Raw genomic sequence first — 15,650 nt, forward strand, 5'->3', positions numbered from 1 at the left:
TGATGATACCCAACTGTATGTATCAATGAAGCCAGGTGAGACAAATCAGCTATCTAAACTTGAGGCCTGTCTAAAGGACATTAGGGCCTGGATGGACCAAAATTTTCTTCTTCTTAACTCAGACAAGACTGAGGTCATTGTACTGGGCCCACGACACCTTAGAGAAACCTATGCTAGCCTTACTGCCTTAGATGGCATTACTCTGGCACGAAGCACAACTGTTAGAAACCTTGGGGTTCTACTTGATCAGGATTTATCCTTCAACTCTCACATAAAACAAACTTCAAGAACTGCCTTCTTTCATCTCCGTAATATTGCTAAAATCAGATCTATCCTGTCTCAGAGCGACGCCGAAAAGCTAGTCCATGCTTTTGTTACCTCTAGACTGGATTATTGTAATTCTCTTTTAGCAGGCTGCCCGAGCAAGTCGCTTAAGACACTTCAGCTGGTTCAAAATGCTGCAGCACGTGTACTGACTAAAACTAGGAGAAGAGATCACATTACTCCTGTATTAGCCTCTCTGCATTGGCTTCCCATAAAATATACAATAGAATTCAAGATTCTTCTTCTCACTTATAAAGCCCTAAATGGACAGGCACCAGTCTATCTCAAGGAGCTTGTAGTGCCATACAATCCCCCCAGAACACTACGCTCTCAAAATGCTGGCCTACTCGTTGTTCCATTTGTCTCTAAAAGTAGTATAGGAGGAAGAGCTTTCAGTTATCAGGCCCCACTTCTCTGGAACCATCTACCAACCACGGTTCGGGGGGCAGACACCCTCTCTACCTTTAAGGTTAGGCTCAAAACATTTCTCTTTGGTAAAGCTTTTAGTTAGGAACCAGCTCATAGCTCATAGTTAAGATGCAATAGGCATAGACTGCCGGGGGGGTCTGGCATGCTCGGTTGGAGAGAGGTTGGAGAGGGCGTTAAGAGAGAGGTCATTTAGGTTAGAGAGGAACCGGAGAGGGTCCCATTCCTCTCTCTAACACTCCCTCTATGTCTGCTTCTTCCCTTGTGTGTTTGCTCCTGTACTCCTTCTGGCTTTTGTCTTGCAGGTCCGTGGGATCCTCAGTGTGGAGTTACAGAGTCTCAACAACTCTGTCTCCACCCTTTCCTCTGCACACATCCAACACAGCATAACGTGGATGGCTGTTCATCATAGGAATGGGAACCACACAAGGTTCCTGCTGCTTAACAGAAGGTTTTCCTTGCCGCCATGATGAATTCATGTTGGGTGTGGGATACATATGTATGTGTTTATACGTATATATGCATACTGTATGTGTGTATCCATAAAATGAAGAGTCCGTCCTTAAGACTGCTCTACTGTAAAGTGTCTTGAGATACCATTGGTTATGATTTGGCGCTATACAAATAAAAGATTGATTGATTTATTGATTCTTTGAGTCTATTTCTGACATCTTTGATGTGAACATCAATCCATCCCCACATATAGTAGATATTTTTGGTCGGTCTCCTTACAATCTTGCGTCAACTCGAGCAGAGCTTAATTCAGAATATAATCGGGACTTATTTGATTGGATCCAGCACCTCATTTTTTTTTTTCAGCACCTCATTTACTTTTAGGTGTTTTGATTACATTTTGAAGTATTTTATTTGGACAGCTGTGTCTGTTATTGAGTTGAAATCACTGGAAATGTCATTGTACACACAAAATTGAAGGTAACAACTGAGCACAAGTGAGAGAGAACAAAGTCAAGCCATGCCCACGCTACGTCTAAAGTGGGATTTTGCACAAAAATTGTTTCTCTTTCAGCTTGGAAGACAGTTAAAAATGGCTAAAAAGAATCAGTTGGATTTAAAGAGTTTTTTTAAGCCAAAAGGTGAAGCTAAGAGTGGAATAAAGGTTGTTTCTGTGGAAATCGAGGAGAGGAGCAACAGAGCAGCAGTTAGTGTTGCTTGTAGCACCTGCAGCGATGACGCTAATGCAGGAGAACCGGCCTCTAACAGACAGGACACAGGAGGAGAACTATCCAGGGGACATGAGGAGGACTCAGGGACAGAGAGAAGAGAAGGAGACAACAGTGAAAGTTCTAAGACAGAGGCTCAGTTTAAAGCTAAGCTTTAAACTGAGAGCTGCTGCTCTAAGTTTGAGAGCTGCTGCTCTAGGTTTATGAAAGACAAGACAGGCCTCAGCTGTGAAATATGTAAAAAAGTTGCAAGGATACAAAGTTCTCCATGGCTGTTTCTGCTGTGCTGCTGATTCATAAGAGGAGTTATAGTGTAAAAGTTTGTAAATATTTTGTATTTGTGGTTTTTTGTGTTCTGAAAGTTTAGTGTCCTTTGTAAGTAAGTAAGTGAAATGTATTTATATAGCGCTTTTCACAGACCAGGGTCACAAAGTGCTTCACATTTTACAGTTTAAAACAATAACAATAAGAGTACATATGCCAGTACAGTGCAGTGTCGGTAGAATGCAAGAAATAAAAGGGTCCATACAAAGCCTACAATGGACAGATACAAAAGTGTGACTAGAAAGCCTCCCTAAAACAGTACGTCTTTAGCTGATTTTGAAATCATCCATGGAGTCTAGCATGCGCAGAGTGTGTGGAAGTTGATTCCAAAGGCGAGGAGCTACCGCTTTAAACGATCGATCTCCTCGAGTTTTAAAGCGAGTGCAGGGGACCATCAGCAGGTTCTGAGAAGAGGACCTCAGGCTCCTATTGGAGACGTAGGGCTGGATCAGGCCTTTAATGTATCCAGGCGCCTGACCATGGAGAGCCCTGAACGTCAGTACCAGGATTTTAAAATGAATCCTGTATATGACAGGGAGCCAATGTAGAGATTTTAAAATAGGAGTAATAGGGGCTGTCTTGTGGGTGCGGATCAGGAGCCGTGCAGCAGAGTTTTGGACTACTTGTAGGCGAGCCAAGTCCTTTTTACTAAGGCATGTAAACAGGCTGTTACAGTAGTCTAATCGTGAGGAAACAAACGCATGCACAATCATCTCAACCTCATGACGAGAGACCATATGTCTCAGCTTAGAGATGTTTCTCAGATGGAAAAAACAGTTCCTAATAAGCTGTTTAGAATGCTGTTCTAGGGACATCCCTTCATCAAAAGTTACTCCAAGGTTCCTCAGACTACCTTTTACAGAGCTACTTAGGGCGCCAAGGTGCTGCTTAATGAGAGGCACAATACTGTCCGGAGCACAGTGACTAAATTAGTGGTGAAACATGGCAGATTTGACAGCTGTCATTCAGAATGAGAGAAGATGCGCTCCGTAACGGGCGACTTTAATGCTGATTCATCTTTCTTTTATTGAACATTGAGGTTAATTGGTTGTGTTTGTGTTCACGTGTGATTATTGGCCTATTTAGTTTGCGAAAGGCGCTTTTAAAAAATGTATTCTGTGACATTTTGTCTCTCTCTTTCCGCCGGAACAACACCCGGCGTTTGCTCCGGGACCTCATGATTTACAAATTGAGCACTGCTCAGGGCAATATTATTGCCTTTGTTTCTTTGATCGCCCACGAGATTAGAGCATTTCTGTCAGGTTCTGTTTATTTAGCCCTTGGGGTCCTTTTTTTTTATTCGGTTTGAGTCTAGTCATGTTTAACTCTTTCTGTGTTTCAGGTGTTCCTGTTTGTGGCTCCACCCCCAGTGATGTCTGTGTGCTTGGTTGGTGCCTAATTAGCTCCCTCATGTTTTCACCCAGGTGTGGGCCATTCCCAATCAAGCTTCCCTCACTATTTAGCTGAGTGCTTGGACACAGTATGGCTGATGGATCATTGTGAGTATATTGTCTTCCCTCCTCGTGTCCTGCTGCGTCTGGTCTTTGCTCCCTGTACCTCCTGTCTTTTTGGACTTACAGTAAGTTTTGTTTTGTTTTGATAATAAAAGGATGGACTGGTTCCAAGAACGCTATGCATCGATCCTGCCTCCTTCTTTTTCTGTCATTTGGGTCCACACCCACACCGGACCGTAACAATTTTTCTGTGATGTCCTATTCTTCCTGAGGTCTTGGAGGGTGCTCTGATAGGTTTTCCTCTGCTTTAATACTTACAGAAACTTGCAACCGACGAAGTGTTATAGTAGTTCTCCATTGCTTGAAAAACAATACAGTGTCATGACAACATATTGGGAGAGCTACCCGACTCCAGCTAAAAAGCAAGTATTACTTTATGTTTGCATTAAGAGTCCAAAAACATTGGGAAACACAATTAGAATCAAATTTGTCAAGTAGTTTTTAACATGAATACAGAAACCAGTGCCTCTTATTTAATTTTTGATGACATTCTGAACAATGCACTGTGCATGTGTGAAACCCACCTCAGAACTATTCGTTCCAGGCCTGCATCATTGAGGTCGTCATTGGCCCGTTTATGGATGTCTCTTTGTTTCTCAATCTTGTGCTCATCTGAGAGGCCGTCCACTTTGTGAATGAACACCTCAAAGTTGATATCTGGGTTGACGGTGTAGGCCCGGGTCACAGTGAGATGCAGCCGACTCAGAGCCTCCACATAATCATCCTATCACAAGAAAGAGAAAGCTCCTTTTCATCAGTCCTCATCACACAGGAACACTGACACACAGCGTAGTTAGGGTTCGGGACCTAAACTCAGAGGTTTTGGCTGACTTGCAGCCTGGAGCAGTAAAGACACGCCCACTTACTCCCCCGTCAGTCAGTCGACAAGTGTTAATTTTCATAGAAGGGGCGGGGCCAACAGTGGTGGCACGTGATGAGAGCTGCCTCCAAAGCATCACTGGCCTCTTTCTCAACCAATAGCTAAATTTGATTGTAATAGCCACGTTTCAACCCATAGAGGGCAGTAAAAAAATATGACAAACTAAAATACGGTTAAAGGTCCAGGATTACAGAATGCTATTTTTCATCCATTTTCATTTATTCTAAGAACCCAAACAACATAGTGTTTGAGGTTTATTTTCCCAAATTCACCTTTCTGGAGATTTACCGCTCTCGGAAAATTCCACTTAATGACGCTTCTAAAAACAGGCTGTTTTGGAGCCTTCATGTATATGAATGAGTGGGCGTGTCTATAGATGCAGACTAAATGTCTCGCTCTTGCGAGGGTGATCAGTGATCACTAAAGTGATTTTTTTTTTGCTATATACACATTTGTTATTTTTAGCCAAAAAACTGCACATTACAGTAAAACACATGGATATTTAAGCGGCTATTGTGATTGTGAGTTTGTCTCAGCGCTGCTTCAGGGTGTGTGTTTATCACATCAGCAACAGTGGAGTCTGTCAGCTGTTTCAAACACTCACCTGAGTATTAAGCTGCTAAGTCACTTTCTTCTCCTCTTCATCTCTACTAACTACATGAATAGTGCATTTAAGATGATAATCATTTGTTTTGTCTGACGCGGCATTGAATTGCATTACAAACATGTCAGATCTTGTTAAAAGTGATACAAGGCGATATAACGGCTACTAAAAATGGAACTGCTCCCTGGGTGCTACACCGTGGCTGCCCACTGCTCCTCAGGGAGGGGTTGAAGGCAGAGAACACATTTTGTGTATGTAGCTTTACATACTGTATATGACAACAAAGTACAATGTATATTCAATATTAAATCGCTATGTTTGTTTTACAAGTGAGGTAGTTTGAGAGGGAGGAGCTCACATTCTTATGTAGGGTAGGAGGAGCCAGGGTTGTCAGGAGGAGGAGTTTCCGCAATGTGACATCACATGCGAGAAATATCCAACTCATCCGTTTGGAGTTGACTTTTTACAAAATATGGAATAACAAGGAGTGAGGAAACAGAAATTTTTCAACTTTTGCCCTCTGAATGAGGCTAAAGAAATGTCTATCACTGTAGCAAAACCATTATAAAGTGATTTTTTCATCATACTGCCCCTTTAACTAAAATGTGAATTGATGGACAAGAATCATTTAACAACACAATAAATAATTTTTTTTCAGCAGAAAGAAGCAGTTTTAGGCTTTGATTATTATTTAGGTTTGTGTAGAGAAAATCTGAAGCAATCCAAACATACACAACAATACAGGGGACGGGACCTAGATAAGCAAACTGCTTCTCTCGTCTCCTTTTTCGGCATGTACAAAAAAAAAAAAAAAAAATGTAAAACAAAGTGAATGGAACCATGTCGGAAATAAACTGAATAAATAAATGAATAGATAAATATGACCTAATGGCCTATTACCATATAAACACCAAAAATCACCAAAAAAACAGTCTCAAATCTCTCCCAAGATCAAATGCTCAATATTGAAAGAACAAACTGACAATAACAACACAATGCAGAACTCACAGAGTAAACGACACACAGCCAATATATGACAAGCTAGCGATGTCCACCACCCGCCTCACACCAAATCGACCAATAGGAAAGCATCTGGGGCCCTGGCAGTCAGGCCCCATTGGCCAAGCTAAAGCGTGCGTTGAGCACACGCAGCAGTGCATTGATTCAAAGTGCTGCAAAGAGCCATCTCTTGTCGTGCCCCATCAAGAGGAAACAGGCGAGCACCACTGACAAATCCACACAGAACGACATTGCAAACCAGTCTAGAGAAGAAATACACTTTGAAAATGAAATCTTTAAAGAGTAACTAAACCCCTGCTTTCTGCTGACCTGCCACTAGGGGAGAAATAAAAAAATGCCTTGATTATGGTCATTATTTCTGTAGCAGTAAGACACTACCACTCAGGCAGCGCACAGCGCTGGCAGTAACAGAGCGCCCTCTTCTCAACTACTACATACACAACACAGCCACAAGCATAAGCACACACAGACAATGTATGACTCACAAACAGTCCCTGCTCTACTCCCACCAGAACACCGCCCCCCACACACACACATAAACCAGGAAGATACGCACACACAGCAACGAAAAGTACACGCTCGTCCGTGCACATGCAGAGACAGATGGGGATAAGCACATGATGTGTCTGTGCATACATACATAGCTGGATGAACCCTCTGATTAGACCTGAATCTGCTCTTTATAGAAGCGCAGAGTGAAAAACATCACAGCTGAAGATTGAAGCTGTCAATCAATGCTAACTGAGGGCTGTGATTGGAGGAAACCCTCCTCCCTCCTCTCAGCTTTTATAGGAGGGGCGGGGCCAACAGTGAAAATTGGTGATGGTCACCATAATCTGTTTCAGCCCATAGCAAAATGCAATTGTAATAGCTGGCGTTCAACCAATAAAGGACAGTGACTAAAAAAAAAGTTGAACTTGGATCAATCAACAGCTTTACTTAATACTCAAATACGTATGTATTCAACAGAAAAAAGTGGGTTTGGGGTTTAGTTACTCTTTAACGTTTTATTTGGTAAACAAATTTCAGTTTGCTAACTTTAAGTTTAACTGAACAACGTAATTGTGTCTAACACAGATGAGCATAATTCTCCTCTGCACAACAGCGACATCTGGTGGGGCTGTGCCCCGCTGGCCCCTAATGCTGATTTTTATAAGCACAGAGAATGGAAGGAAAACGTAGAATTCATATTCTGAAAAGGGAAAAACTATGTGAACCTCGTGTTTCCCTCTTTATTTAAAATCAGGCCCTAAAGATGACAGCAATACTTCACATGCATGTTTTCGGACAATTTTTAAAGGACTATTTCTCCCCAGAAAACAAATATGTGAATGTTTAGAAAGCCTAAAAACACTATTTAATCACAGGACTGTGTGGGATATTGTGCAAAATGAAATGTAAATCTCTCTCTGACACGGACTAAACCCTCATTTCCATGTATGGAACAATATCACGCATTTTCTGATATTTTGTTTTACTGAGTGTCCATTCAAGCTTCCATAAGTCATCTGAAGCGTATAAATGTGGTTGACTCCATTAACCCTATTGAGCATGTTTGCAACCATTTCAGAAGTTTAACAGCAACTAAGTATTTAAACAAATGATGAAAAAGTATAAAAGTATAACTTTGAAACAGAATTAAGAACATTTTGAAGCAGAAATTCACAGTCCCTAGTCAGGGTAGGTACAGGCAATGCTGAGCCTTATTCTAGTTCTGCTGCTCTAGGTTTAGCTAGGAGTAGTTCTCTATTTCTATTTCACATTCACGTGTTTCTCTCTCTCCAGTCTGTGCTTTGTCCTCTCTGTCGTCACTGATGCTGCTCATGTGCAAATTTTGAGTTTTTTAGGGAAGCATAAATGTATTTCTATTTTTTGGGATTAGTGCCATGAGAGGACTTTGTTGTTTTTGTTGCTTCAACGAGACCAACAAATAAAAGTAATCTTTTTAGTTTGTTTTAACAAACCAACTAAATCCCTAAATTCTTATACAGATTTTTCTAATGTTTTCACTACTCCTGGACTTTTTTGTGTTCAATGTTCAAATGTAAGGAACATTTGAAATGTGAGTGTTGCAGACCTGTGAGTCAATGACAAATATCAGGGCTCCTGTTCCTCTGAAAATGATTTCGTAGTCAAAAGTAGGGTCGAAGAAGTCGATCTGACCAGGGAAGTCCCAAATCTGGAAACTGATGAAGGAGCTGCTGGAGACGTCTTCTCTGCAGATCTTGTTTGTGCTCTCCAGGAACAGAGTCTCGTTTGGGGACATTTTATGAAAAACCACCTTCTGAATGGAGGACTTTCCACTTCTTCGTAAGCCCATCAACAAAATACGAGGCTTCACTTCTCCAGTCAGAGAATCACTGAACTGCAGGACTGCAAAGAAAGAAGAAGAGCATTAATAACAAAGCCATTGTTAGATATTTAGTCAAGCACTGCATGCCTCCAACCCAGTTACACACTCTGGGTGGAGCGGCTCTGAAATGTGGGTGTTCCCATCCAAATCTGGGCTTGCCCGCATTCTCCCGTCTGCTTAAGTTCTTTGACTCTTATGCGCATCAAACCCTGGAATAAGTGCAGTGCCCCAATAAGGTGAAACATTATATTGCACTAGAAGTTTGGACAATTTAAGCCACACAAACTCATAATATTGCAAAATAAACTCCCAGAAAGAATCTATCCAAGCTGACACTGTCACACTGTTACACTGTCACAGGGTTCAATATGTTCAGATTAAATAATAAGTGAAACAAGCTGTCATATGCGGATGTTGGTGAAATGTACATGAGAGGATGGATAACAGAGACTGTTCCCACACATATTTAAATGAGGCTCAGCTTCAATTCGCTCACATCAGCTCCATAAGGCTTTAGAAAATGTATATTTCAAACTGTGTATTATGAAGGAAGCCAATGGTTCTGTTTGACTGCAAACATTTCTGTCTCCTTTGTATTAAAGCAGGACGCTCTGCGAGATTATTTCTTCAAACCTCCAGCGCATCACACATGGTCACGCTTTAGAGCAGGTACTGTATTGATGACTGATGATAATGACGCGCTGATCATTTCTGAATGCAGGAATAGAAGAAGTTTATAAAACCAGGCTTTCCACACAAACAAACGTTTATCTGTCGTTAGTATGAGGGGAAAAAAGACAGAACAGAAGATACTGCAATTATCTGATCAATAATCTGATCAAATCACCTGTTACAATGTTTATCAACGAAGGCGTTTCAATTTAAAAAGTGCGCTCTTTTTTAACTGTATTTTAGATGTCGAGTCATGGATGGCAGAAAACTTTCTCCAGCTCAATCAGGACAAAACTGAAGTTTTAGTCATTGGACCTGAGGCCTAAACTACAGGCAGTGTCTTTATTTCCCTGTGAACAAGTAAAAATCCTGGGCGTTATTTTAGACTCTGAGCTCACTTTTATTCCTTGCATTAAAAATATAACAAAATTGGGATTTTTGCACTTGAAGAAAATAGCCAGAGTCTGTCCCAATCTCATGCCAACACAGAGACACTAATAGATGCTTTTATCACCTGTTGAATCGACTACTGTAATGCCCTGATTTCTGGTTTTCCCAAAAAGTGTATGTCAGGTTAACGATGATGACAGAATTCAGCAGCAGTCCTGATGACCAGAAAGCAGGGACACATTATGTCCATTTTAGAACGCCTCCCCATGAGTTTCAGGAACGATTTTAAGGTTTTCTTAAGGTTTTGGTTTGTAAGTGTCTTAATGGTCTTGGGCTTTTACCCTATGAACCTTACCTTACTTTTATAGTTTTAGGTGACAGGGTCTGTTAAGTGTTGTTTGTGTTTAACCCTTTTGGTCCTCTTTTTGTTTTTCTGAGAGTCTTTGTTTATTCTGTTTTCAAATCTAGTTTCATGTTTTAACTGTTGTGTTTGTGTTCCCAGGTATTCCTGCTGGTGTCTCCTCCTCCCAGTGATGTCAGTGTACTTGGGTTGAGTGATTAGCTGCCTCAAGTTTTGCACCCAGGTGTGGCCCGTTCCCAGTCAGGCCGCTTTGGCGTCTCGCCCTGCAGGGAATTGCACTCTGCAGTGACTCCTGGCTTCCAGTGCATGTATTCACAAAGCACAAAGAGTCTCTCAGAGCTCCTAACTTAGCCTAAAAATTCCTAGGAAGGAATCTTAGCTTAAAAGTGATTCAGGAAGTTTCTGAGAGCAACTATGAGCAATGAGGGACAGAATCTTTGGGTGCGTCCGAGTAGTCCCTCCTATCTCCTTTCCTATCCACTTTTCCTTAACCCTGTGCATGACGTCACAGTGTTTAAGGACGGTGTTAGGAGACTTCCTAAAGGAGTTAGGGAAACGCCATCACATTGTTTTGACAATCAGACGCACTTCCACTAGGTGATATAATAATCCGACGGCCGCAAAAGTTAGTGACGTCTGTCGTGGTGAAAAAACAACACATATCCATAAATAAACTACTATTCAGAATCAGAATGAGAATTAGAAAGCACATTTATAACACTTTCCACTGATATAATCTAAAAAATTAATGAATGTAAAACAAAGGAAAAGAGGCTACCAGGCTACGAGGAACAAAAGTGAAACTAAAAGAACGTCACATTGGGAATGGTTGCTCACACTCACCTTCCACTGAGAAATATGAATTATGTTGAATAAAACATAACGAGGCTAAAAATGTATCTGATCCCTTTTTCTTAAATGACAGTGTCTGTTTTATGTCAGTTATAATCTGAAAACATGGCTTACATATAATGAGATTTGGGTTTAGATTATTTATTTAAAGTTGTTCAAGGCGTATTATTGCATAGGTAACTTACATGATATCTGTCCCTTGTCTGTCATAGACCTTTTTCACATTTCCGCATTTTAAACCAGGAGTGGTGTGCAACAACTTCCTGTCGCGATAGCTTTAGCGTTAGACAGCGACAAAAATGCTCATTCTCAACGTGGTTGCTCTTGTTATGTTCCTGGTTGCTCTTGTGGGGCAAGTAAACAGTCATACCTGTCTAACCACACTTTTCCGACGGACCCAGACCAAAGGAGGCAGTGGATCTAAGGAATTAGGAGGGATGAGGGTCCGGAATCTGTATTCTACACTACACTGGCACTTCAGGAGGATTGTGTCAGCGGATCCAGTCACCATCAGCCATCTCTCTTTCCCTGGAATACTTTTATTGCACCACCGTAGAGCGAGTCTGCCTTCGAGAGGGCTCAGAAACGGCAGCTTGTCCTCTCACAACAAGCTTGCTATGCTAAAGCTATGGAGCTGCTACGGCACATCCATCCACAGATGAATAAAACAAAACACATATCAGAATGCTAAAATATCATTTAAAGGTGTATAACATGCCTCTCTTTAAACATTTTGAATATTTTAGCAGACTAAATTAGGTTTCTTTATTACAATACTTCATATGTTGTAGATAGCGGTTAGTTCACTAAGCTACTTCTTTTCTTTTCTTGATAGCTGTGGATTGATTCTTCATGGAAGAACTCATACCCTTTATCAAGTTTATTTGTTCGAGTATTTGCTGCTGCAATTGTCTCCGCATCAGCGGACAAAAAAGCTGGCAAGTTGAGCAATGCTGTTTAAAAAACAAGAGCCATTTTCCCTTAGACCCGCAATAACAGGAAGTTACTCGGCACCAGGAGGCGCTACTTCCGGTTGTCGTGAAAAAGGTCTATTGTGAGTTACGCACTTGGCTGTGCGCTTCTCTTTAAATGTTGTTGCTGCATGGAATTGTGGATCAACATTATCTGGTCTCCTTTGGTAAAGTATGCATCAGTGAGTTCTAGGCTAAAGGAGCCTATAAAGGAAACATTGAGCCTTATTTCCTTAGCTTTTAGAGAATTGGAACGCTCCTTATCATGGAAACCACTTAAACACTTCCGGGGGTAAGGAACAGTGGATGGGAAAGGAGATAAGAGGGACTATTCGGACACTGGCTGCTAACCTTCACTAACCTTTGCGGCCATCGGATTATTACGTACCCAAGAGGAAGTGCATCTGATTGTTAAAACAAATGTGATCGCCTTTTCCTAACTCCTTTCCTTAACCCCGTGATGTCATTTTTGGGGTTAAGGACCAGTGGATAGGAAATGAGATAAGAGGGACTGGCTGCGTCCAAATAGTCCCACCTGGACACAGACACTGTGATTTCTGGTGCTCTTTTAAAAAGTGAAATAAAAGAATATTAAGAGGTAAACTGGGTCCTGGGATCACTGCACAAAGGAAGAGGCAGGTCTGGGAGCTCATTGCCCTGATCAGTAACACATTGTTCCCTCTCTGTGTGGGGTCAGTGTGAGAAGTACTGCTACGTGCTACAGTACAATCCAGAGCAAAGGTGGAGATTACGGCACACAAAGTTCTTCTCAAACAGGGGAATGTTGTAGTCTACAATAAGGCTATGTCTGCTGACACTGCTTAATAATTGTATGAATGTTTTAGAATTATATATGCTCATTTACTGAACTGTTCAGGGGGTGGACGTCGCGAGCAGTGTTGTTACTTTTTACAGTAATTAGTACTGTAACGCAATATTTTTCTCAAGAAATAACGTTGTTACCGTTACAATATGGTGCGTTTGTCCGTTACTTTGCTAGCTGCAGGGTACTTCCTGTTTACAGTGGCGCTAAATATTTTTGCGGGATGCCGTGCCAAACACGGTAAAACAGTAGAAGAAGAAGCATTGGCAGTGTGTCTCTGTTTTACATCACGTGCGCCAATCATGGCGAGTCAATGCGGGAGCAGGACGAGCTTCTCAGAGTAGAAATACGCGCATTATTTTTGTCTCCAAAAGATGCATCAGTGAAGCTAAGCTAACGCTGCAGCTGGATTTTAACGGACTGAGACTGTTATCCAGGGACAGGTCAGCCAAACTATTGAAAGGTATGTTGTTGTAAATAAGCAGCCTGTCGCTGCTGCTGAGTCACTGCTAACAGCAGCTCATTAGCCTGACATGTTTAGCATTGTGTAGCTGAGAAAAATGCTGTGAATTTGTTTTTCCACATTTATTTTCACAAACATTTTCAACATCAGAATGTGCACCTGGAATACACACAGCTTACTTTACATTACTGTGCTAAGGCTGAAAAATTACTGTTTTATTTTTGGAGCAGCTGTTTTGTCCTTTATATGAACATCATTTATGGTTGTTTTATAGCAGTTGATCAACAGTGTATTATTATATTATTACAGCACTAATATGAAGCTGTATGGACACAAATGACCCAAAATAAATAATACATTCTTTAATTCTAAGTAACTCAAAAGTTAATTTTTCCAGTAACGCATTACTTTTTGATGTAAGTAATCAGAATAGTAACTGAGTTACTTTGTGAATGAAGTAACTAGTAATGGTAACTAGTTACTTTTTTTCAGTAACTAGCAAAACACTGGTCGCGAGGTGCGAACAAATCGTGCAAGGATGTGACAGTGCTGTAGACTGACCGATCACTCTATTACGTTATGCTGTGTAGGAAAAACACACGCATCCCCAATAAAGTCAACCATAAACATTATATCTGCACGATCAAGTTTATAGCGTGTTATTAAATCACTGTCGTTAAACATGCAGAGAATATATGTCATGTTGCTCTGTCTTTCTGTCTGTTTAAGACACTTTTAGGCCTCTTAGAAGTCATCCTCACTCCTAACATTTTTTCAACTTAGGAGCTCTTTTAAGGCCTAAGATGCTTTGTGAATCACTTTTATCTTCAGAAGGGAAACTTCTAAGAATACTAAGAGCTACTTTTAGCCTCAGGATCCTTTGTGAATTCAGGCACAGGCTAGCTCTCCAAAGACTCTTAGCTTCCAGGCTAGCTCTCCAGTTTTCCTTGGCTTCCAGGCTAGCCCACCAGTGCCCCCTCCACCAGTGACAAAAATAGTATAATTTAAATGAGGTTGAGGCCCTGTCCACACGTAGCAGGGTATCTTGCAAAACTGAGACATTTTTCTTCGATTTGCCTTGACATCCACACGCAACCGGAGTTTTTTTCATGAAAAACAAAACTCCGACTAAAGTGGAGATTTGAGGAAAACGCCGGCTATGCTTTTCAGTGTGGATGCTGATAACTGGGGTTTTAAGTTTCCAAACGTCACGCTGGTCCTGATACGGGTGTGGGTTTCTCTGATGCACGGTCGCTCCCTGTTGTGGTGGGGCAAGCACTGCGGGCCCCAAGGACGCGCTGAGCAGCATGGCTGGAAACCCACCCCGTGGCAGCCGGTTAACTATACCGGCCTCACGGAGTACGGCAGCATCTCCGCCGCATGCAGATGTCCCGAGCGCCATCTAGTCTTCCCGGTGGTCCCATGTATGGACAGGGTGGGCTCACACTAGACAGGTGTCCTACATGGAGCAGGTCTCAAACATTGTTAGGCAGGTGTGCAAAGTTATATCGGTGGACTGGAACCCCAATACATAAAGCTGCCAACAACAGAGAGTGACGTCCATTCACTTGTGGGCAGCACATTTATACGGTTTTGTGTGGATAGATTTTTTTTTGAAATTAATGGTGGATATAAAAAATACCCAGCTACGTGTGGACAAGGCCTTATTCTCAAGCAAAGTTTAGTAGATTAAGGCCCACACACAGGTGGCCAGAGGAAGACGTGTGTGTTCCTCCATGTCTCTCTGTCTGTTCTCTGTGCATCTCTCTCTGTGGTTTGGTTTCCATTACAGAGTTTCGCAAAATACAAGCGATATTTCTGGAGCTCGCACGCACGCACACACACACACACACACACACACACACACACACACACACACACACACACACACACACACACACACACACACACACACACACACACACACACACGTCCTCACCCCCGTCCTCACACTCTCCTTCTGTCTCTGACAGCGCCTGCAGCTCGTCTTCTTCATACTCTTCATCTGTGCTCATGCTGAGGGTAGCCCACTCTGTGTGACCCCCCCCCCCTTCCCCCCTGTCAGCTGATAGCTGGGAGCCATATTGATGACCCCTTACCCCTCAGCCTCAGCCGGTCCTCAGGCTGAGGGCTCCACCTGGGGGAGGCACAGGATCACCACAGTATGCAACATGTAGGAATGCGAGTCAAAGTGTGTCCAACTCAAGGCCCGGTGGCCAAATCTGGCCCTTTAGAGCATCTAATGTGTCCCTGAGGAGAAAATAAAAATGACAAGCAGTAGGAGGAGTTTGATTGGTTCAGGGTGGAGAAAGAACTCTGCTCCAGCTCCTCCTCTGGCTACGGACGAGATAAACAAAACAAAAGGACGAATAGAATCTCTCACTGTTTCCCTCAAACAGCAGGTGAGCCGACAAACAATGATCAAGGTAAAAAATAAAAAACAATAAGCCTTTTCACACTCTGGAACTGCACCATAGGTCGAATGGGATAAA

At 42.1% G+C, this 15,650-nt stretch overlaps 1 protein-coding gene across 2 annotated transcripts in view; it reads right to left on the reverse strand.

Moving 5' to 3' along the window:
- The window catches only part of rragd (ras-related GTP binding D), a 35,009-nt gene extending 19,796 nt beyond the window's left edge, over positions 1-15,213 (reverse strand). For both annotated transcript variants that reach the window (XM_028438848.1, XM_028438847.1), the window contains exons 1-3: positions 15,098-15,213; positions 8,351-8,646; positions 4,294-4,493 (exon numbers count right to left, since the gene is read on the reverse strand). In XM_028438848.1, the coding sequence (XP_028294649.1) occupies positions 4,294-4,493; positions 8,351-8,646; positions 15,098-15,173 (572 nt within the window). In that variant the 5' untranslated portion in view covers positions 15,174-15,213. The remainder of the gene's footprint in view (positions 1-4,293; positions 4,494-8,350; positions 8,647-15,097) is intronic.
- Between the last annotated feature and the right edge of the window lie 437 nt (positions 15,214-15,650).

The sequence above is a fragment of the Gouania willdenowi genome, chromosome 22 (genome assembly GCF_900634775.1).
Source record: "Gouania willdenowi chromosome 22, fGouWil2.1, whole genome shotgun sequence".
Lineage (NCBI taxonomy): Eukaryota > Metazoa > Chordata > Actinopteri > Blenniiformes > Gobiesocidae > Gouania > Gouania willdenowi.